The 22,432-nt window shown below is 35.5% G+C and overlaps 1 protein-coding gene across 3 annotated transcripts in view; it reads right to left on the bottom strand.

The window, feature by feature from the left end:
* Window positions 1-980: 980 nt before the first annotated feature.
* LOC311066579 (ral guanine nucleotide dissociation stimulator) overlaps window positions 981-22,432 on the bottom strand; it is a 25,895-nt gene continuing 4,443 nt past the window's right edge. The window contains exons 1-17 of one of the 3 annotated variants that reach the window (XM_084087826.1): window positions 21,579-21,928; window positions 10,809-11,113; window positions 10,650-10,721; window positions 10,312-10,505; window positions 10,099-10,223; window positions 9,598-9,813; window positions 9,253-9,356; window positions 8,882-8,966; window positions 6,540-6,617; window positions 6,265-6,351; window positions 6,140-6,172; window positions 5,125-5,246; window positions 4,732-5,002; window positions 4,101-4,175; window positions 3,741-4,019; window positions 3,529-3,643; window positions 981-2,797 (exon numbers count right to left, since the gene is read on the bottom strand). In XM_084087826.1, coding sequence (XP_083943952.1) covers window positions 2,622-2,797; window positions 3,529-3,643; window positions 3,741-4,019; window positions 4,101-4,175; window positions 4,732-5,002; window positions 5,125-5,246; window positions 6,140-6,172; window positions 6,265-6,351; window positions 6,540-6,617; window positions 8,882-8,966; window positions 9,253-9,356; window positions 9,598-9,813; window positions 10,099-10,223; window positions 10,312-10,505; window positions 10,650-10,721; window positions 10,809-11,113; window positions 21,579-21,782 — 2,541 coding nt within the window. In that variant the 5' untranslated portion in view covers window positions 21,783-21,928 and the 3' untranslated portion in view covers window positions 981-2,621. Of the gene's footprint in view, window positions 2,798-3,528; window positions 3,644-3,740; window positions 4,020-4,100; window positions 4,176-4,731; window positions 5,003-5,124; window positions 5,247-6,139; window positions 6,173-6,264; window positions 6,352-6,539; window positions 6,618-8,881; window positions 8,967-9,252; window positions 9,357-9,597; window positions 9,814-10,098; window positions 10,224-10,311; window positions 10,506-10,649; window positions 10,722-10,808; window positions 11,114-18,323; window positions 18,668-21,578; window positions 21,929-22,432 lie in introns of those variants that run through there. The other 2 variants (XM_084087827.1, XM_084087828.1) reach the window with 2 other exon arrangements.

Here is a 22,432-nt window from a genome sequence, read left to right as displayed (position 1 = left end):
TGGCACAACATACTAGTTTAGGAAACACAGCAGAAGATTCAGTGCGAGAGACAGGAATTTATCAATTCAAATTTAGTGCTCAAGACCTCTCGCATTTTTATTGGAAAATGAACCTGCACTGAATATCCTAAAGTGGGTGAAAAGTGCTGTTATTTCATTAATTTAAGCTATATTTTTGACCAAATTTTCATGAATGCAAGAAAAAAAAAAAAAAAGAAGAAAAAAAAAACAACAGTTCTTGGATCTTGTTGACTGTAGTAAGACATTGTTGACTTTGAGTAAAAAGCTAAAAAGACTTTAAAAGTTTGTGAGCTCCACAAATTATTAATTTGATATTTCTATACCAAATTGTACACTTGTTTATATGTTTTTATTTATTTATTTATGTATTATATGATTATTTATCTTGAAAATGTAATTTAAAGCTTTTGTTATATTTAAAGATCTAGCGAGACCACAAGCTTTTATGACATTTAAAGGTTTAAAAAGACCACAAACCTTAAAAATATCCATAGAAAAATTTATTTATAACTATTTACACCTTTCAGTCTATTAAATTTTATTTAATTTCAATTTATTATGCGATTTACCATTTTGGCGTAAAAATTAATTAATTAATTAATTAATTTATAAGTAATTAATATCTTTATTGACATTTAATTTTTATTCCTTTATTGATATTGATGACATATTTGGCTGTCTGAAATATTTTATATAGTTAAAGGAACTAAATTTCATAGGAAAAGTTTTTTTACTGCTAGGTTTTTATTCTGCACAGTTTGTAGGACACTAATCAAAGAAGCAAATTTGTTATATTGATCATACAAGCTCTCTTTGTACAACATATTAGTTGTTTTTACTTTCAAGATTCACAAGATTCTCTTTGGAACATACTCAAATCATGCTGGAGAACAATATTGCAAAATCTAGAATATTCCTTGTAATGATTAGGTGAAATCAAAAAACACAGAGACATCAAGTACTGGGCTCTCAGCGCCTCCACATTTATTTGTAAGTTCTTAAAAAAATGTAGTGCTCATTTGTACATACAAAGGTGCATTTATTAATTTATCTTCACAACAGTGAAATTATAAATAAAACAATTATAAAACATATAAATAAATAAAAATGGGGCAATGGCACAAACTGGAGTTCAACATTTAAACTTTGACATTAACATTCAGAGTTAGATTCAGACATACAAAAGGGTAAAAAAGGGGACAAAACCAAAATACAAAATCAAGTCTGGATATGGCACACATGTGTTGAGTGACAAGCTGCAGGCAGTAACATTTTAATTCATGTTCGTAGCTTCCTGACAGCATGTTTTGACAAGGAGATATTTATAACAGTGGAATCATCACTATAGGCATATATTTTCTCCATGCATTTTGATCTTTTCATAAATCATAAATAAAGCACAATCTATATTTTGTTCCAGTTCAGTTATATAGTTGGCATATTAGCAAAAAAGCACCAACACTTAGTGAACTTCTTTCATCATATTACAATATATATATACAATATATATCTTTTCTCTCAAAACGCACACACTCACACTAACATTCACCTCTGGCCGAGCAAACACATCTGTAAATCTCTCCTGATGGGAACAAAATCCCCTCGATTTTCTGCTCATCATACTAGACCACATGGCAAGAAAGCACTCATGGATATAGTTCACAATGCAAAAAGGCTTAGCAGGGTGAAGCCACTCACAGTGTTTGGTACAAAAAAGCTTTTCTGTAAAGACACAGCGTTCTATTATGTGAAACACAGAGAGAGGCCAGCTGCAAATAAAAGAGAACGGCTTTGGCATTGATATCTTCCTAAGACACGGATGACAACATTTGCGCTCTATATGCATTAAGAATATTATTTATGGTTTTTAAATAACCATAAATAACAGCGTACATCCTGCACCTTAGACCTGTCATCTCCTCATGCTCAATTGTGACAGCCTCCTCATGAAGGTAACCAAGTCACTAGGCAGTCAATGGAGAGTCCTTCAGTCTCGATTATTGCCGGAAAGGTTAATTTCGGGTTGTAATCAGTTCTGGGAAAACAGGCAAGCTAAACTGGCAGCAGCAACAGTCAAAACAGTTAGTAAAAGAACAAAAAGCAAACAAAAGACTGTACACTTTACATTGTTTACATTGTACATGTAATACTGTAGTCTTGCCATGAGCAGTCCTAATTTCTGAGAGACTGTGAGTCCGAAGGGAGAACCTGTTTATAGGGGAATCAAACGGAAACCCCACTTTGAATTTGAAAAGGACCAAGGACCACATCAGCTCTCCACAAATCTCTTGCTTTAAGGACCGTTCTAAAGTGCTTGAAATGTTTTTGTTTAGTGTGCTCATGCATGAATGACTGCATTTGGTAAATGCTTCCCACACACAGTGTGTCTCTCATGTGCAGTCTTAAGGCAAACCTTGTAAGAACCACAGTGTTCCTCCTGTGCCTGTCGCATTGTCCGTAGGGACCGGAAACACAGGCATAGCTTCCAGTACGAAACAAGCTGCTCAGTAACGCAACAAATCCATTGGATAAAAGCTCCAGATAATACTGTGGCGGGTTATTAAAGTGACTCTTGATAATCTTCAACAAGAAGAGTGCTTTCAGAAGAAGCCCTTGGGTATTTTGAACCCTTTCTGCTTCATGCGCGGTAGAGTCAGGCTTGGGGAGCTCTTCGAGCGGCAGGTTTTGGGGACACCGCGCTTCCTCAACAAGAAGTCGTAGTTGGCAGATGAGTTCATGGCGTAGAAAACGTTTCCATTATCTGGGATTCTGAGTTCTGTGGGGTAAAAAAAGTATGGTTAGAAATGTCTACAAGCTTAATTTGGATATTGAAAATCCCATCAGAATCAGAGTTTTGCAGCTTTCAGTCAATGTGCGTTTGATTTGAGGCTTTTTAAATGCTTGTGTACTCAAAACTACAGTCTTACTTTTTCCTGGATATTGGACAAAAATATGAACATTAACTTTTTTTTTTGTCCAATAAAATGCTCTTTAGAATGAGCAAATACCACCTGCCATCAACTAGAAATGGCAAATAGCAATTCATTTTTTGGCTCATAATCAATAAATGGCTAATATTAAAATGTAAAACATTTATTTATAAAATAATTAATTTTGAAATATAACATCGTTTTAAATGTTTTATTTTAAATAGTAAAAGTTAATCATTTTAATAACTACAAGTGAATTTAGAGCATCATAACATTATAATGTATAGTGTGAAAAATGGATATTAATTTTGAGATTTGCTAAATCTCAAATTTCACAGTGTTACTAAATTATTGTTGTTTTTAAAGATAACTTTAAGAGAGCGTTAGGTGATGGCTAAGGTCATTTAAATACAAAAATAAGGAAAATTAGCTTGTATAATTAAATATATATATAAAAATCATCAGATACTGATAGATTAAAAACCAAATTTTACCTGATAATGTACCAATATATCCCTAAAAAAAAAACAAGCCCTTTGATATTTCCCGTCCCAACTTCCCTGTTTCAAGTTTTTACCTTTATGCTTTGAGACCCTCTGAAATAGTTCATAGTCTTCTGACTTGTCATTGTCCAGGTTGTGCTTGACCATGGCTTTCCTAATGACACCAGGGGTTTTGTCCTGGCTAGTCACCTGAAAAACATGATAATTGAGATTAACTTTACTACTACATCCCCAACATTCCCTCATCACTTATCTCTGTCAATCTCCCGTAATGTCTCTCACTCACCAGGATGCTCTTGTACATGTTGCCGTTGTCCGTGTCGAGGCTGACTCTGATGATGCAGCAGTCGTTCACCTGCTGGTTGTACAGCGGCAGGGAGAGAGACGAGTAGTCAGAGACGCCAGAGACCGACCGTTTGTGGAAGTGGAAGGCCTGCCCAGTGGAGGCGGACACTGAGGATGAGGAAGAGGAAGATGAAGAGGAGGTGGAGCTGCTGCAGCCAGACTCCAAACCCAAGCCTGATACAGAAGCATCCAAAGATGAAGGGGTGGACGACTCCCAGAGCTGGAAAATAGTGAATAAGTGAATAAACAAATATAATAATTCAGTTGAAATGATAAAATACACCCAAGAAAATGCAAATACCTTGGAAGAGGAATCAGACGTAAGCTCCCCTGTATCTGAGGTTGATGTAGAATGTTTCACAGTTGGTGTGGATGTCTGGAGAAAGAATCAATAGTTAGGTTAATACTTTTAATTAATTAATTTATTTATAAAAAAAATGTAATGGCTGGTAGAAAATTCCATTCTATTTTGTCTAAATAGGTTAAAAATAAAACACTAGAAGCTAAAATCAGTCCTTTTAAATGCTGAATTCAAGTGAATTTAGGGATTATTATAATGTACAGTATGATTAACAGATTTTGAACAGATATGAACAGATATTAGTTTTGAGATTTGCAAGAGATTACATTAAACAGTGTTTTCACATATTTCACATATGACTGTTTTATAACTATTTCACATATGACTGTTTTATAACTGTATAGTTTTTGATGGAAAAGGTCATCTAAATGTAAAAAGAAGGGAAACTAGAATTTGCAATTCAACATCGGCCGATACCTATAAATTTAAAAAAATCTTTAATCTCGATTGCTAATCGTTTTGGTACTGCTATATCATGCATCATTGCCAACAATTGCAGAATTTTCTATATCTAAACAATGTTTGCTAAGCATACCTTGGGTACTGTAAATAAACAATAATATGGCCTTACTCTCTGACTCCCTGATTCTGGGGAGTTCAGCAGACTGAGACTCGTCTCCTCTGCGTCCGAGCTGCTGGATCCCACTGAGGTGAGGCTGAGGGAATCTGCTCCATCTTTGAAGCTCTCTTTGAACTGGCTTAAGCGAGGTTGCTCAAAGGACTTTGAGTGTGACGCCCCTGCGCTGCTGTAACCCGACTCCTCGCTCATGCGTTTGATGATGCCCCCGTTCTTTTTGCACACTGACTCAGAAGGCGGCTCGATATCACAGGACATAGAGTAGCTGAAACAGAAAAGACACCATAGATATTAAACATATAAAATATCCTAAGTTATTATTTCTATCATATATCTCTCAAATCTTTTGTTTTCATATCCTCCACGTTTACTTTTTTTCTTTCTCACCTCTCAGTCTCTGTAAGTTTCTCCACTCTCTTGAACCAGTCAGTGAAGCGCTGGTTTCTGGCGAAGTTGTAATAATTGCAGGTCAGCTGCAGCAACTTGATCTGAGCGATCACTTCAAATTCCTAAATGAATAAACAAAATAATGTATTTTGTTTATTTGTATTCATTTTATTTAATTATGAATGCATTTTAGTTATGCAGTGTTAGGCAAATTACTTAAAAAAAGTAATTAATTACTAGTTACTAATTACATCTTCAACAGTGTTTGCATTACTTAGTAATAAGTAATACTTTCTAAATCCCATATCAACCTCGATCAGGTGAACAATAGGTTAGGATAGACACAAAACTGATCTTTTACTTTAATTCTAAAGTATTTAAAGGGTGAAGGTTACATTAGAAACATACATTTTAACATTAGACGTACATTTTTTGTTAAATCCACTATAGAATTGTTCTATAGTCTATACAGTATTTAATACAATTACATAAGAAGTAACTGTAATTAAGTTACTGAAAAATTAAGAGTAATTGCTTACTCTACTCTTCAAGGGAAAAGTAATTGAATTACAGTAATTAATTACTTAGTAATGCATTACACCCGACACCACATAAGACCTGTTAACACCAACAATAAGTATAACTAACTATATTAGCGTCCACACCAACAGATGATAAGATCCTGTTTATTATTAGCGTGTGGTGCAGTTATGTTGTCTGCTGCTTTAAATCACCAAGATTGTTAAACTTTGATTGACTTAAACTTAATAAAGATTGTGGATTCTGATTGGCTGTCAATGTTTTTATCAACGATCAGCTGGCAAAAATCACATCCTTTTTTAAACATTAAAATGTTATTATATGGGTGCAGTGATGATAACACCGTGTCTAGGTGTTTCACATCTTAGCTATTATTACAACAGGTTAGTTAGTTGGAAAATTGTATTGACCAATCAGCATCCAGGGATGGAATTATGCATTTTATAAAATATAACTCCTGTGCACAAAGACTCACCTTCCTTCTCTTCTCAAAGTTGATCAGCCCAACCTGAAAAAACAAACAAAAAAAACAACAACCAGAAATTATAAAACAGAATATTTTCTACACAAGAATATTACACTGATCTCTATCCCCCTCACCTCAAGATGGTCTTTCATAGCAGTATCCAACATAACTAGGTCGGTCAGAAAAGTGCCAAGGTATGGAATAGTTCCTTGCACGACACCCTAAACAGCAGTGAGAAGAAGAGATACACTAAATAAATGAATAAACATACAGTTTATATTCTATTCAGGACAGATTTGTGTGATCTCTCCAAACTGAATAGCTGACCAGTTTTAACCATAAGAGGGCGCTGTAGCTTAATAAATATAAATTTCAACTGCTATTATGTGACATTTATACCTGTACATACCATGTCTCTTTGCTGCTGGTGTCTTCTCTGTGCTCCTTTGTGGTTAATCTCGATGATGGCAGATTTGGAGGTGCCCTCCTGGAAAATATTAGTTTCACATCATCATTTTGAGTTTCAAAAGGGAACGCATTTGCATTGACGCAATATTAGCAAGCAGTATAACCTGAAGGCAGATAAGAATGTCAAAGTGGAATCTTAAGACTGCACTGCCATGATATACCATGACGTAGAATGGACGGGGAGTTTAACTGTTTGGCGTTTAGAGATAGTGCCAGCCAACACCCTGGGGAAGCCCTTTGGCATTAAGGAGGGCCATTTATCTGGCCACACATAAGGCCTATGACCTCATCCCAGGAATTCCCTCATAATGAACAGCAGCAACTGCTAGTTTCTCGACCCCAGCACACATACCAAGGATATTGTTGAATGCACGGAAAGGAAAGATTTCATCATGCTTGGTTTCTTTGTATTGAGGTCAGCTATTTTCAAGGCAAGTTCCGAAAGTTACTTCTGCGGTGGAGATATTCTAGAAAATATCAACACAACTCAAACTATTTTTAACCCCCACACTTTCTGAGTCACATTTGTGTGTCATGGAACGTCAGGTTGCCACAACAAGGTTGAGATGAATTTGAACAGAAGATAAATAAAACATCCTTGAAACAAGATACATTAACTTGAGAAGCACAATTGTGTTAGATAAAACATATTTTCAGAGAATACTCATAAACATTCAGAATTGTGGGGCAAGCTTTTTTAAAATGTTTTTGAGAAAATGTCTCCTATGCTGGTAAAGCATCATTACGCCAGTCTTTATAGTCACATGATCCTTCAGAAATCATTCTAATACGATGATTTGGTGTCTGATACATTTTCTTGAGGACAATACATGATGATACATTTTCTTTCTGAGGACGAAATTCATAATGCTTTTAACACTAATGGATTCTTTTCAAGATGTCTATCAAATGCATGAAGCATGCCCACTAGTGAAAAGTGCAAAAATGATGAGTTTGATGCTGTGCTCAAAACTCAGCAGGCCACAGAGAGCTGAGCGATGGCTGCATATATTGTGCAAGTGAATATGTTTACCCTGTAGCTGCTATAGAAACATAGCTTTACAGGGTTGACAGTTTGATGTAACCACATCCTATCTTCCCCCAGCAACAGATACAGCAAACGTTGGTGGCTTATAGTGCACTTTTAGAAATTTGAAAAATGCTTGGTGTTTGAACATGTGACTGCTAACGTAAGGTGACTAGATTTCTGAAAAGGAAACCGAGGACATTTCCTAGTTCAGTGATCAAAATATAATTGAAATTTTAATTGTTATTTTCCATCAAATAAAATAAAATATTGTGGGTTGAGTTCCAAATACTATCATTATTATTAATAATAATAATTATTATGATGTTTGCAGGTCACCAAATATCACATTATGAAAAATAGTAAATAGTAACCATTGCAAATAGAAAACGGATCAAAACAGTATTATATTATAACAAATGAATTATTTTGCAAAACAAATTAAAAACTGAAACAAATCATTTTCTAATTCAAAAACTGTAAATATACTTTTCAAATGTTATTTTATGCTTGTTCTTTTGGAAATGGATCTATACTATCCCTAATTAGGTGTATTATTTGAGCTCATTTTGAGCAAATGTAATGGTAACACTTTACAATAAGGTTCATTAGTTAACTACCTTAGTTAACATGAACTAAGAATGAACAATACTTCTACAGCATTTATTAATCTTAGTTAATATTAATTTCAGCATTTACTAATACGTAATTAAAATCAAAGGTTGTATTTGGTAACATTAGTTAATGCACTGTGAACTAACATGAACAAACAATGAACAGCTGAATTTTTATTAACAAAGATTAATAAATACAGTAACAAATGTATTGAACCTTATTGTAAAGTGTTACCAATGTAATTGTTAAAAAGTGTAATACAAAAATGTTTTATTTGTTAACATTAACTACATTCGTTAACATGAATTAACAATGAAAAATTATTCTAAAGAATTGATCAATCTTAGTTAATGTTAATTAAATTAAGTAAATTATTAAAATCAAATGTTGTTTCTGTTCATATTAATGAACTGAACAAACATGAACAATAAATAGTGAATACAAAGTTGAATAAATACTGTAAAAATGTATTGCTCATTGTTAGTTAATTGCATTAGCTAATGTTAACTATTAGGACTTAATTGTAAAGTGTTAATTTATGCATATCAGGGTGTGCTAATGTAAATTAAGATGCATTTGTGGGAATTATAGCATTGTGCCCGCAGAAACTACATGTGCAAAGCAACAGCCTTTTTACTCACCTTAATGAGAAGCTCTCTGCTGAGGGAGTAATTATTGTCATCTGAGAAGATTTCAGACAGCTCTTGGAAAGTACGGTAGCTTTCCCTGTAAGCAGAAGAAAACAGCTTGAGTCATAATCTATGTTAAATCCAAACACTGTAAATAACTAGCATTAAATCTCCTCTGCTCCTCCATCTCCAAATGCCCCACCATAAAACAAGTCTTTCATAAAGCGGTTTCAGCTGCTTCAGCTTTAACTAGAGGTCTGTATGAATGAACACACAAGAAGCTACAAGGAATGCTACTATTAATCAGTGGCTAATGCTAATGCTAAAGTGTCAGCGTTTACTCTGGCTAATCATTGCTGACAGAAATCCAGTCAGACTCTTACCGAGACACATCATCCCAGGTCCTCCTCAGCCTATGGATGGCATTACTCTGCAAGGCGGACAAGATGGCTTTCAGAGAGGAGAAGCTCTTCAGGATACGACATTTCTGAAGACAAACAAACAGATGTTCATGAACCACAAATTTACTACATCAGAAAAGCCATTCATATGAAGCTGGTTACGTGATAAAAATGTCAAAGTGTATTGGTTTACAAATCATGCACTATACAAGTGTTTTGAAGTCATAGCATTATATATAACCATAACTGTGCAAGGAACCAGGCGAAAATAAGTCTTTATTAATCAATAATCTGCCTCCGTAATCATAATTTGTGTGAGTGTCTCACCCTGGCCACTTCTATCCAGTGTTCAATGCGCTTCGCTCTTTGAAAGGGTCTGAGAGACCTGTTATCCAAGCAGGTGGCAATCACACAGTTGGTCACGCTGTTGAACTGAGCAACAGTGGCACGGATGGTGGGTGCCAGGTGCTCTTTGCCCTTCTTATCCCGCTGGGACCATATGCCACCCAAACAATGGTAGGGAACAACCCTCTTAAACAGCTCCTGTGAAAAACAATGAGTTCAGTCGCATTCACCAGTTTAATTTGATTTGTACTATGAAAATGTTTTGCAGGACAACTTTATTTACACTTTAGAAATTTATTTAAATGGAAAAGTATTTAATGACTTGGAAAAGTAATGAACTTTGTTCAAAGTTGAGGTGCAATACAGTCCTTATTCTTTCTTCAGTTTCCCCACTCCTTTGCAACCAAATTAACCCCTAACCTTGTCCCTACCAGCTCCCTACTTTTGCCATTAAGACAGATTGACAAAATCTTGATGTCTTACCGCATCCATGACCGTTAACTGCTCAGCGACTAGGGCAGGACTGAAGGACATGAAGTGTGAGGGGGAGAATTCATCCTCCAAGCTGCTCTCCTCTGGTGTGGCAAAGGGGCAGGTGCACAGATCACCTGAAAAAGAATAAGTGAAGTCGTCACAGTCAGTTTGAAAGACCATTTTTCAGTTGTTCAAAGATTCAATCATTTAGTGAAATTGTACCTTCAAGCTCAACCTCTGACTGTTGCCGTTGCTGGAAGTGTTCCAGCAGGTTATGGGCTCGTCTCTCCAGGTCCGATCCAGAGAAGTTGAGTTTCAAGTAGGATATGAGGCTCTGCAGGCATCCGTGGTCAGGAGGGCTCCAGAAATCCTCAGAATACTGATCCAACCATGCACCCAGGATAGATGAGACAGTACTGTCGAGCACATCAAATTAAAGTTGCACCCATATTAAAATACAGATAAGCCAATTATATTATTTTCATGTAATATGACAGATAAATATCGGCTGATACCAGATAAGCTAAAAATGGGTTCAGTTGAACAACATAAAGACTTACTTTTTAAGTTCTGTGTGGTCCTCTGAGAGTTTTGGCTTGCCTGAGACTGGCTGATCATGCAGTTTGGCATACCTAAGATAGATAACAATGCATTGTAGGTAATATTGTAGTGTATGATTTAATATTTGTAAAAGCACTAGGGATTGATGACACGTTTACCTGTTAAGCAGCAGGTCCAGCACTTGTTTGGTGGTGGCGAAAGCTCGGTATGTGCAGAGGAAAATAGTGACATATGTATAGTCCTTCCCTTTGAAGGCCAAAACCATGTACTCCACCAGTTTCTCCAGTGTGCCAGCCTTAATGGTCCGACCCTTGCAGGTCTCGTACAAACTGAGGGCGGAGTCTGTCTCCACGCCCAGCCATCGCTGCCCCTTACTGGCCGTCTGGTGGAGTTGCACCTTTCGGAGCGTGATGGTATAGATGGCTCCGTCCTCGACCTCCTCTCCAATCTCCTGAACTGAGCTCTACAGATAAAGAGGGAAGAAGGACTGAATATTCTGGTCCTTGTATCCTTAACAGACATTCTTCTATTTTAAATAAATATATACATACATATCCTCTATTTGAATTTATTTTAAAATGTACTTTATGCTTGTAATGGCAAAGCTGAATTTTCAGCAGCCATTACGCTAGTCTTCAGTGTCACATGATCCTTCAGAAATCATACTAATACGCTGATTTGGTGCTCAAAAAACATTTCTTATTATCATCAATGTTGAAAACAGTTGTGCTGCTTAATATTTTTTGTGGAAACCATGATACATTTTTTCATGATGCTTTGATGAATAGAAAGTTCAGAAGACCTTTATTTGAAATATAAATCTTTTGTAACATTATAAATGTCTTTACTGTCACTTTTGATCAATTTAATGCACCCTTGCATAAAAAAATCTTACCCCAAACTTTTGAACACTGGTGTACATAACAAGTTATATATAGGCCTATTTAAGGAACAATATCACAAATCACAAAACCTTGTATCATCCAGAAAGGGTCAGTTTTTATATATAATGGACAGCTTTTTCTACATTATCTTACTTAAATACACAGCTACTTACAAAATAAATGTATCAAAATAATGACTGATGATTTTGATATTATATATATACAGTATATATATATATATATATATATATATATTGATTTGAGTTGAAATTATTTGATTATGTGATCAGAAGAAAAAAAACTGAGAAAATGTCAAATATAATTTTTTTTTTGGTCATTTTGCAAAAATATTTGACTGCAGAATGTGATTAACCAATCAGTATTCCAGATAAATTAATCATGTAATAATCATTACAGAGATAAACAGAGAGACTAATATATATATATATATCAAAGAGCAAAGATAACTGATTATTAATCAAATAAGTGCTATTTTTCTCACTGCATTGTTTGGTGAATTTGCAAGGTCACTCAGTTATAGTACAGCAAGAGCTTTAAGGGTCTAGGATTACAGCTCATTTAATTACTAAATAATCCACACACAGCCTTAACACCAAGTGCACAAGTCCAAGAGTGTGACTCTTTATCAGCCACTGTCACAAGGCTTACCCAGCCCTTTAACCCCACATCTTCAATCTGCACTAAGCAGTTAAGTTTCTCTGGCCGACAAGACAGAGATCTCAGACTGTATACTGACACCTATTGCCATGGATGAAGCATGATGCAAACGTTGGTCTCCATTCTCATTGCAAGAATATGTGCCACCGGAGATTGATTTATTCAGCAACAATTAGGTCTAAATTCTCTCTTCAACCAACACAAGTTTGTCATAAATTATTATAAAAACATGTCTAAGAATATTACTGAATGGTTTCATTCAATAAGTATCTACACAATGCTAAACTGAAAGCCTGCAGCCAGTAAATTGAAAAAGGCTACTAAGTCAAGTACTGTAACTGACATCATTATGGAAAGTAAGAGGGAACTCCCAGGGAACCGTGAGCTTTGCCACAGGCAAAAAGCCAATGGTGAGGGGTGTATCCTGTGTAAGTGTGGGTGTGAGTCAGTGCATGGTCATTTGAACAGCTTTCTCTACAGGAGATTGGTTGAACAGATAACCCAACCCCTAGCTCTCCGCTCAGAAGTAGCTATGGTAACAAACACTCAAACACGCACGCCACATAACATATTCTTTCAAATATGGTTGCTGTGATATTTTGGAAGTGCATCAATGGGCAAAAAAATAAAAGGAACAAAGTTTCTTTCACTTTCAAGCAATGTTGAAACGTTGCACAAACCTGTAAAACACACAAGATATTCGATGTCTGTATGCGAGACAATTTCCCTCTGATGATCACAATGATGGTGATGGAGATCTCAGAGTATATATTATTATATTATATTATATTATATTATATTATATTATATTATATTATATTATATTATATTATATTATATTATATTATATTATATTATATTTGATCCAGCCAGGGTGGCCATTATATTATATTACAACATTACTATGTAATCATATATTATATTATATAAATATGAACTTGATGTGCGTAAATAAAAAATAAAAAAATAAAAAAGGGGATGTAGACCACTTCACCAAAACAATAAAACAAAACAAAAAGTGAATCTACGCCCATTCTGGGAAGCCCCTTACTCTGTTGACATTAGTAGGCAGTAACAGGATCGACCACAGAGACCTAAACAAAAAAGGCCTGACTCAACACAAGACCACTGTAAGGGACCCTCTTTGATATCTGACATTTTAAAACAGAAACAGAAACAGCACCTACACTCACTTGTACTTTCTAAGGGAAAATCCACCTCAAAACTACAGGCTGCAAGGGAAAGCGTAACAAAATGTTTGTATGGTGAAAGAATGTTGTTTTGCACTAATCACAGGCTTGCTTTTTGCTGATGTTATGGTACAAGTCACACAAAGACTATGACTATGACTATAAACTCTGCTACATGCTGTGAACTCCTAGACGGCCTCTGATCCAATAAAGCGACAGGGCTTCCTGGGAAAAGACAAAAAGTGCTGAAAAGTTACCGCGTAACAGCTTCCTTGACAGATGCATCCTTCACAAACAATTCTTGGAACTCATAAAAACAATGCAGAATTCCTGCTGTCAAAATCAGGGAGGAGTCAAAAGATGTTAGAGGACAAGCCCAATTACGTGTCCTCTTTAACATATTAACATTATAAAACAAATCAAGAAAAACAAGATATGTTAAAAATAGATTCAAAATATCAACAATCCCTGTTTTTGCATTCCAAAACAGATTGACTGACTATTCACACAAGTCATTTTAATACACTCAATTAGTTTTAAAAGCGCATATTTTTAATCCAAAACTAGCTGTTTCTGTGCGAACGTGAACAGTAATGGCGTGAAATGCTGAAAAACACCGAGACCTGTCGCAGCTGACAAAGACCGTCTGATATCTGATGTGTTTACCGCTGAAAAATAGTGCATTTGAAATGCAAGACCACATGCAGCTGTAAAAACAACGTGAGAAAGTGAACGAATGAGGTCAGATGAAAGGAATTTGAAGCAGCAGTGATCAATCTGCTTGTGCTCAGCGTCAGTTGTCCTCCTGTTGATCATTAATAAGCCCGGCTACAAAAGGCTAACATTCATTCGTATTCTTCATAATGTGTCATAACATTGTCTGAATACCTAAGCATGTTTGCTTTTATTGCCTTGGCTGCGTATGATGCATAGCTTGTCTCTGAGAATGATTTTTATCTTGTAATATGATATTTATAAATGCCCTAAACAGATCACTGCTTAAGCCACTGTAAGCTGGGACCAAATCTCTTCTCTGTTAGTAATAGCCAGAAGCAAAACAATGCTTATTTGTGTAATGAGAGCTATGGATTTGGGTTACGTTTCATATGTTCTCTCAAGATTCACGGTCCTGTACGATTATTAACCTAGAGAGAGATGGGATATGTTGAGCGAAGCTGCAGAGTGTGTATTTTGGCATTGCTCAGTAGGTTTTTCAGCACACTCGGTTACAGCACATTAAACCTTGTGATGGCCAGATTCACTGCTGCAAACATCTACAGTGGAAAAAAGAGGAATTCATACTTTTAATCAGCAAGGATGCATTGAAGTGACTGTAATGTGACTGTAAAGACTTTTACATTGCTTCCAAAAAATTCTATTTCAAATAAACACTGTTCATTTGAACTTTCTATTCATCTGAAATAGAAAGAAGCCTGAAAAGAACGCTGATAATAATAAGAAATGTTTCTCAAGCTTCAAATCAGCATATTAGAATGATTTCTAAGGATCATGTGACACTGAAGACTGGATGAATTTTGCAAAATTGGAGTAATTGGAATAAAATGTAGCTTTGCCATCATGTTAATAAATTACAATATACTGAACTAGAAAATTGTTATTTTAGATTGTAACAATATTTCACATTATTTTACTGAGCATCAACTTTCTCCAAAACATTGGGTAAAACATCACTGAGCTGCAATCATTAACCTCAGATGAGCTTTTCTGTATTGTTTGCATACTGTGAATATTTTCAATTTGATAAATGGCTTTATCAGTATTTTTCTGGCTTGGATGTTGTTAATAATAACTGGATGTTGCTGTCGCTATTTTGCCTTTGTTTTGGTTGTGCCAAGGTTTTCATGAAATCTGCTCAAGCATTTTAGAATGAGATTAGCAGAACCAAGGAAGGAATTCTCCAATATAAGCCCTGGAGAAAGAATTACGCCTGAGTGCAGCTCAGAACTGCTGAGTGTGGTTGCTGTCCGGCTCCAGAATAGCGCAGATGTAGATATAAGGAATGTATGCATGGTGTTATTCTGAGAGCCGATCATTTCTGCACATTAAAGAATTGTATTTGTCTACATTCTACAAGAAAAACCACAATAAATGTATATTATGGTCATAAAAAGTTGTTCCCACGTGTCTCATGACCAAAATTCATTGATGTTGGGTGGCTTAATAAGACTTAGAATATGGTGCATTAGGATGAATAGCCTACTTCAATTGTGCTTTTTGTTGTTGTTGTATATTAGAGTTGAACAGACAGGATCTTGTTCAAAAATTCACTTCATATCATCTCCCATGTAAAGTCACAATTTAGTTTTGTAAAGATTTTAAATTTTTGGTGAACGATTCGTTTAAAAACTCTAGAAATATGCTATTCTATTCTTCTATTTTGTTCAGTCACTTTTACACTTGGAAATATTCATTTGGCAGACCATTTGTTCAGTCACCATTTTTATCAGTATGTGAACTGAACCCATGACTATGGCATTGATAGCACCACTGGTTGAGCTGCTTTTCTACATGTAACCTAACAAACCTGATTTAACAGTGGTGTATTAAGTATTTGTATATTACGTCTTATACAATTGTTTAAATACATCAACGCTCACCTACGTATCCCTGCCTCTTCACTCTGCCACTATCCACTTTCCTGCCTCTCACATCCACTGTTCCTCCCTCTCACCCCTTTATTTCCATTCAAGAGATCTTTCATGACAAAAGCGTCTCTGTATGTGTCAATGTGACCCCTGTCTGTTCTCCTCCTTAATCAAAGCTGAGCTCCGCTGTCCCCATTATGACGTTCTGAGTTCAATCTATCACACAAAGGCCTCTTTAAGAAGAATGGAGAATTCGTAAACAATTTTGACAAACCCAGGAGAACAAAAAGTATTATAGCGATAACCCAGCGTTACCATGTGCCCAAGTTTGGGCTCAGTAAGATTTATTATTCATTTTTTTGATTAATACTTATATTCAGCAAGGGTGCATTAAATTGGTCAAAAGTGACAGTAAATACATTTATATAATGTTACAAAAGATTTCTATTCCAAATAAATGCTGTTCTTTAAGTTTATATTCATCAAATGACTGTTTTACTGTCATTTTTGTTAAATACAGCTTTGGTGAGCATAAGATAAAAAAATCGTACTGATCCCAACCTTTGACTGGTAATGTACGAGTTGTCCGTTTATGACAATAACACAGCATTACAGTGCTCTTACACAAGATCTTACACATGTTCCTTTATGGCAGCTGTTACGTTAAGAGATTAGCTGATCTATGTACTGAGCCAATGATCCATTATACAAGGGTACTTCTACTTTTACATCCTGCTGTTTTGGTTTAGATCTTTAGGGATGACGTAACCAATTCTGAGCTCTTGCCAGGCCATCTGCAGGCTTGAATCACTTTAAAAGCAGAGATAAGTGCCTGTAGTACCCCCCCTTTTTTTACAAGCCATCCCATAAAAGAAAGAGGATGAGAGAGCACAAGATAAGAGAGAGCGATTTATAGCAAAATTATTCGACCATTCCAACTCCATCCATTACTCATGGTTACCCAAGGGCCAACTTTTTGGAGGTTTGGAGTGCCAAATGCCATGCCAACTATTTTCACATTAAAATGGATAATTAAGAAAATATGATTTCTTTAAAGGAGAAAGGAGAAGGGTTCTAGTGCTGTGCTGGGTGGAATGGGAGATTTAACCATCACTAATTGTGTAATGAGAGCCGATTAGATTTAGTCCAGTGAAGGTTAGCAGCTGGTGACACGCTGGAACCTTCTTTTTGTGCATGGCTAAAGTAAAGCTGCAACATCGTAAACAAGTTTTGGTGTGAACCGCCGTTTAAGTCACAACAATGTGCTGTTGTATTAAAAGACAAGATAAAAAGGGGACATGTTGTTCACACACCATAGACAGATATCTCAAGTTTAGCATAACAACCTAGCAACCGTAAAATGCGTGACTGCCATGGTGATAAAATAATTGACTTGTCTTCAAAAATAACCTAGAAAAACATTTTGCACTGGAGAGTTTAAGAAGTCACAAATAGAAAATCAATAATGAAAGTCTTTCATCACATCTGCTTAGTTAATGCGCTGTCACGTATTATATAATAGGTTCTCAAATATAATCATTTATTCTCAGCTGACATATCTGCACTATTGTGGGCAATCTCATCATAACAAACAGCCCCTGTTAAACTATCAAAATAACATAATATCAATAACATCTGATTGTATTAACCTTTCTTTCCATGTCCTTAGCTAAATCATCCTGAGGGGAGCCTGTGTTTTTATTTAATGCCTAAAGGACGTAAATCTCATCTGACTGTTTTATTTCCATGGCCCTTTTTGGGGAGAATTTAGAGAGGGGAAAGTTGGAGAAAAGGGGGAACGGCCTACTCTTGCCAAGATTATGGTGGAGACTCAGTTTTGGTTTACTTCAGGTGGGCCTTCAAGCACAAGAGATTTGTGTAAATGCATTTATTCTGTATTTTGGTGGAATATATATTGCTTCAGATGCAGCTGCTGTGCCGCCTTTGCAGATGGCATAAGACTAATTCATACAAGACAAAGATAAATAGATAATATAGAGCCAATGCAATTTGCAACTGAGCAAAAAGTATTTGAAAACGTTTACTCTAAGCTGTTCTAGCTCAAAGTTTTCTATAAAAGAAAGTAACAATGGAAAAGTAGAACAAAAACACTCATGCCAGCTCAGTAACATTTACATAGATACTATATGCAAAACATGCCAAGAAAACATGGGAAGAAACGTAAAAAACCCCTAACATATCATATAAACAACCATTCATTTCAAAGCAAGAATAAAGACAAGATGTTAAGATAGTTAGATAGTTATAAATTAAAGAATGTGATTTGAGCAATGAAGTTTAAATCTTTGTATTACCTCCAGCATAGGCAGATCAGGGTCCAAATGCGTAAAACTATTTAAGACCACCGGACATCCATCTCCGGCCGCGATTTCCAGCTTCACCCCATCCCAAATGTTTTTAATTCTCCATGTGCTGGACTCAAACAGCTCATCCAGGGACGTCGGTTTGACACCCAGAGCGTCCGACTGCATCCCCATAATGTAGACCATAACCGAAATACTGTCACTGTTTACGATCTATTATTTTACAACAAACTCCATATTCTGTCATTCAGACTTCTGCTTTAGCAACGAGTGCTTGTCTGTATGGGTTCGGGTGAAGTACAGAAGGGAATACCCTGCCTGAGCCGCCAGGCCCCGCCCCTCGCCGAGCGTAGCGCGCATGTGGCCCCGCCCCTCGCCCCTTCGATGACTAATCGTGATGTCAGCTTCCGGGAAACTCTGTTGTGCGCTACTAAAATATCACTTTTAATCGCTTGATTATTACTCAGCAGGCCATAAATAGACGGGTGCAACTGTAATAATTATGTGGTATTAATTAAACTACTATGATTCATTATCAAGCTTAGGTTTAAATGGGCATTTGTGTATAAATATGAGGATCTGCCCATGTGTATCAAATTGAATACATACATAAAAAAAAAAACAAATAAAAAAAACACAACAATAATAATAATTATAATTATAATAAGTGCATTTAACTCTTCTATTGTCTCTATATCATTTTTAACTAATTTTATATAAGAAATAGAAAATAGGCTACATTTCACATAACTTTTGCAATTGTGAACCAGGCTTTGTGACACTGTTTCTAAACAAAACAATAAAAACACTTAAATAACATATGGTCTTTCAGTATATTGTACAGCTTCGGTTTGTCAGCAAATATATTAATCAAATTTGACTATATATATATATATATATATGTTCTCAAATGTAGCCCCTCTGTAGCCTACTCTATGGAAAGGGTGCCAGAAGGGCTCATGATTAATGATTATACCGTGCCACTAAAATAAAGATATTCTTAATAGTCCAATTGGACTTTTCAACCAGGCCGGCTCATTAACACATTTTCAATGCTCTTCCTGATCCATACTTTTTGGGACAGCCACCTGTATATGAATAACCTACATTTTAGGTTATTCCTGTTTCAGCCTCATAATATGTTTTTAGCTACTAGCCTAGTTACCAGAAAAACACACAACCCCAGCATGATCTTACCAACGCCATGACCCCGACTTTAATACATACTAATAGCGCCCTCTGTTGGAAAATACTGGTAACTTACTCTTCGTGCATGACTGCAACACTGACGCAAAGCTCCTAAGGAAACTCAAACCCTCCAGAGGAATAGTGTTTTGCGAGAAATCAGCTGTGCACCTGGTGTTTTCCCATACAGTTTTTCCCCTGAGATAACCATTATGATGATATTGTGAAATCTGACACGACAGACAGCTGTTTGAAACGCACTCTCTGTGCTATAGGAGCTGTGGAGATGCTTTTTAAATATTAGGCCACTTAACTTTTAAGTGCAATGAAATATTTATTTGCAAATTGAAAAAATAAATAAATATATATATATATATATATATATATATATATATATATATAAATCGATTGAATGATTTACACTCACATTAAGAACCCAGAGAGACTAATTAATATAATTTCCATTTAAATATATATATATATATATATTATATATATATTCTTTTTTTTGTGTGTGTGTAATATTTCACAAAATTACTGTATTATATATATATATATATATATATATATATATATATATATATATATATATATATATATATATATAAAATACAGTAATTTTGTGAAATATTACACACACACACAAAAAAAGAATATATATATATATTTTTATTTATATATATATATATATATATATATATATATATATATATATATACATACACAGTATATCGTAGTATTAATCAATAAACACATTACCATTCAAAAGTTTGGTGTAGGTAAGATTATTATTATTTAATTCTTTTTTGGAAAGTATGCTCACCATGGCTTTTTATTGGATCAAAAATACAGTAAAAACAGTAATATTGTGAAATAAAATAACTGTTTTCTATTTGAATATTTGATTATTTATTCCTGTGATGGCAAAGCTGAATTTTCATCATCAATACTCCAGTCTTCAGTGTCACACAATCCTTCAGAAATCATTATAATATGCAGATTTGATGCACAATATATGGGCCTAAATGTCCATGCAGTATTTTTCTTTAACAGAGATGACCCATGGCACCAAAAGTTTGGGATTGCTGTAACATGTATACTTAGGCTAAGGCTATCTCTGCCGCAGCTGGAACTCAGTTGCACAACCACTATTTGCACTGCTCTCTGCTGAGATTGATAGATAACAGCTTGTTGTTCTCTTTCAGCACCAGCATGGTTTAGAATTCTTTGAAGAAGCTTCATTTGATCTCTTTTGTTCTTTTTCCCAGACACACGCAGTCAAAAACCAGGTGATTATAGGATCTAGAAGAACTTTTCCATACTCCTTTCTATCAGGAATCAAGAGCTCTCACATAAATGTTAGCAAACAATGTTCACCCTGAACCCAGTCTCCTCTCAAGCCTGTGTCAACCTGAGAAAGGACACTTGTACTTTGAGAGTACACAATTTCAAATGGGGACAAATGTAATGAGCCTGCATGCAAACAAAGTGATCTTGCATATGCTATATATGCTATTCCTTTTCCTTGTATGCATACTCATCATTTCAGTTTGATACACAAGAAACTGGGAACTTGAAAATGTAACGTTTTCTTTCTTTCTGTCTTCCTTCGTTTACTAGGTCAGAATAAAGGAAGACCCAGAAGAGAATAAGGTACTTCTCAGCCTGTGGAAAGCACCTGAAAGATACTATCACAGCCAAGAATGGTTTAAAAGGTGCAGGAAGCAACTTGTCACTCATTGGTATCCATTAACACCCACACACAAACACTGCCACCTTAAAGGCATGTCAAACTGTAGTTTGCAAAGATTTCATCATATTTCTATAGGAGCAGCACTAACTTCCAATGAAATCTCTCTGCATGCTCCGGGTTTCCAAGTCAACCAATAACACTACAGACAACATGAAATATTAATAAACATAACAATGTAATCATAAAACATTTATTTTGACAACATTAATAGAATAAGATAAGCTGATAGCTATCTAGTTCTGATAAGAAGACTAACTATAAATTTGCAGACTATTAGAGACCAAAAACAAATAAGTAGTTCTTCTTACCTGTTTTCTTTCCTCTAAACCTTCCAAATCATAGAACAGATCATTATTCACGTACACACAACCAAAGCCACACCAGCGTATCAGTTGAACAAGTTGATCAATTCTGTCTTTCCAGCACATCACCTTCCCGAATGAGTCTTGTAGCATAAACTGCAAGGGATCCTCGATCTTGTGACAGATATTATAAAAATTCTCCTTCTCCATTCGCTGACCCCAAAACACTGGCCCTGTCCGACACGTGTGGACTCAAACAGCTGTATCAATATGCAGGGAACACGGTGACACAACTCTCTCACTGAAATCCACAACATCTACTGAAGTGTTTCTCATAAGCTCTTCTATTAACAATCATTTGTGGTGCACAAGCCTCCGGGGGTTTAGGTAGAATTCCCACGCAAAACGGAAAGTGCAAGTGAAGCAATCAACTAACACTAAAACCTGTGTGACAACTTTGTTCCAACAAGAAATCAAACCATGTGAAGGAGTAAATGTTCATTTGACGTCACTACAAAACACGTGTTATCATTTTACCCTGCATTGTTATGCATCTTTAATACCTTACCAAACCATGTTTCTTTACCCAGTGACAATAATCCTTCTTATTTTGGAGTCAGTTTTTTAATAGAATGAAATCAGGTTTTAGCTTGTGGGTGCGTTTGGTCTCAACAATCTGGGCAAAACACATTCTGTTAACTATAACTGTCTGATAGTTCTGTAATCTATCTGACAGACTGATTCACACAACTTCCAGGAGTAAAAACAGTCAAAGTCAAAGTCATATACCGGATTGATGAGAAATAATGAAATACGAAATAATCACTGGATTTGACAATTTTTTAGGTTAGTGACATTAC

This window comes from Abramis brama (genome assembly GCF_963993115.1).
Source record: "Abramis brama genome assembly, chromosome: 16".
Lineage (NCBI taxonomy): Eukaryota > Metazoa > Chordata > Actinopteri > Cypriniformes > Leuciscidae > Abramis > Abramis brama.
Note: the sequence above shows the minus strand (reverse complement) of the source record. Positions and strands in the feature narration are given on the sequence as shown.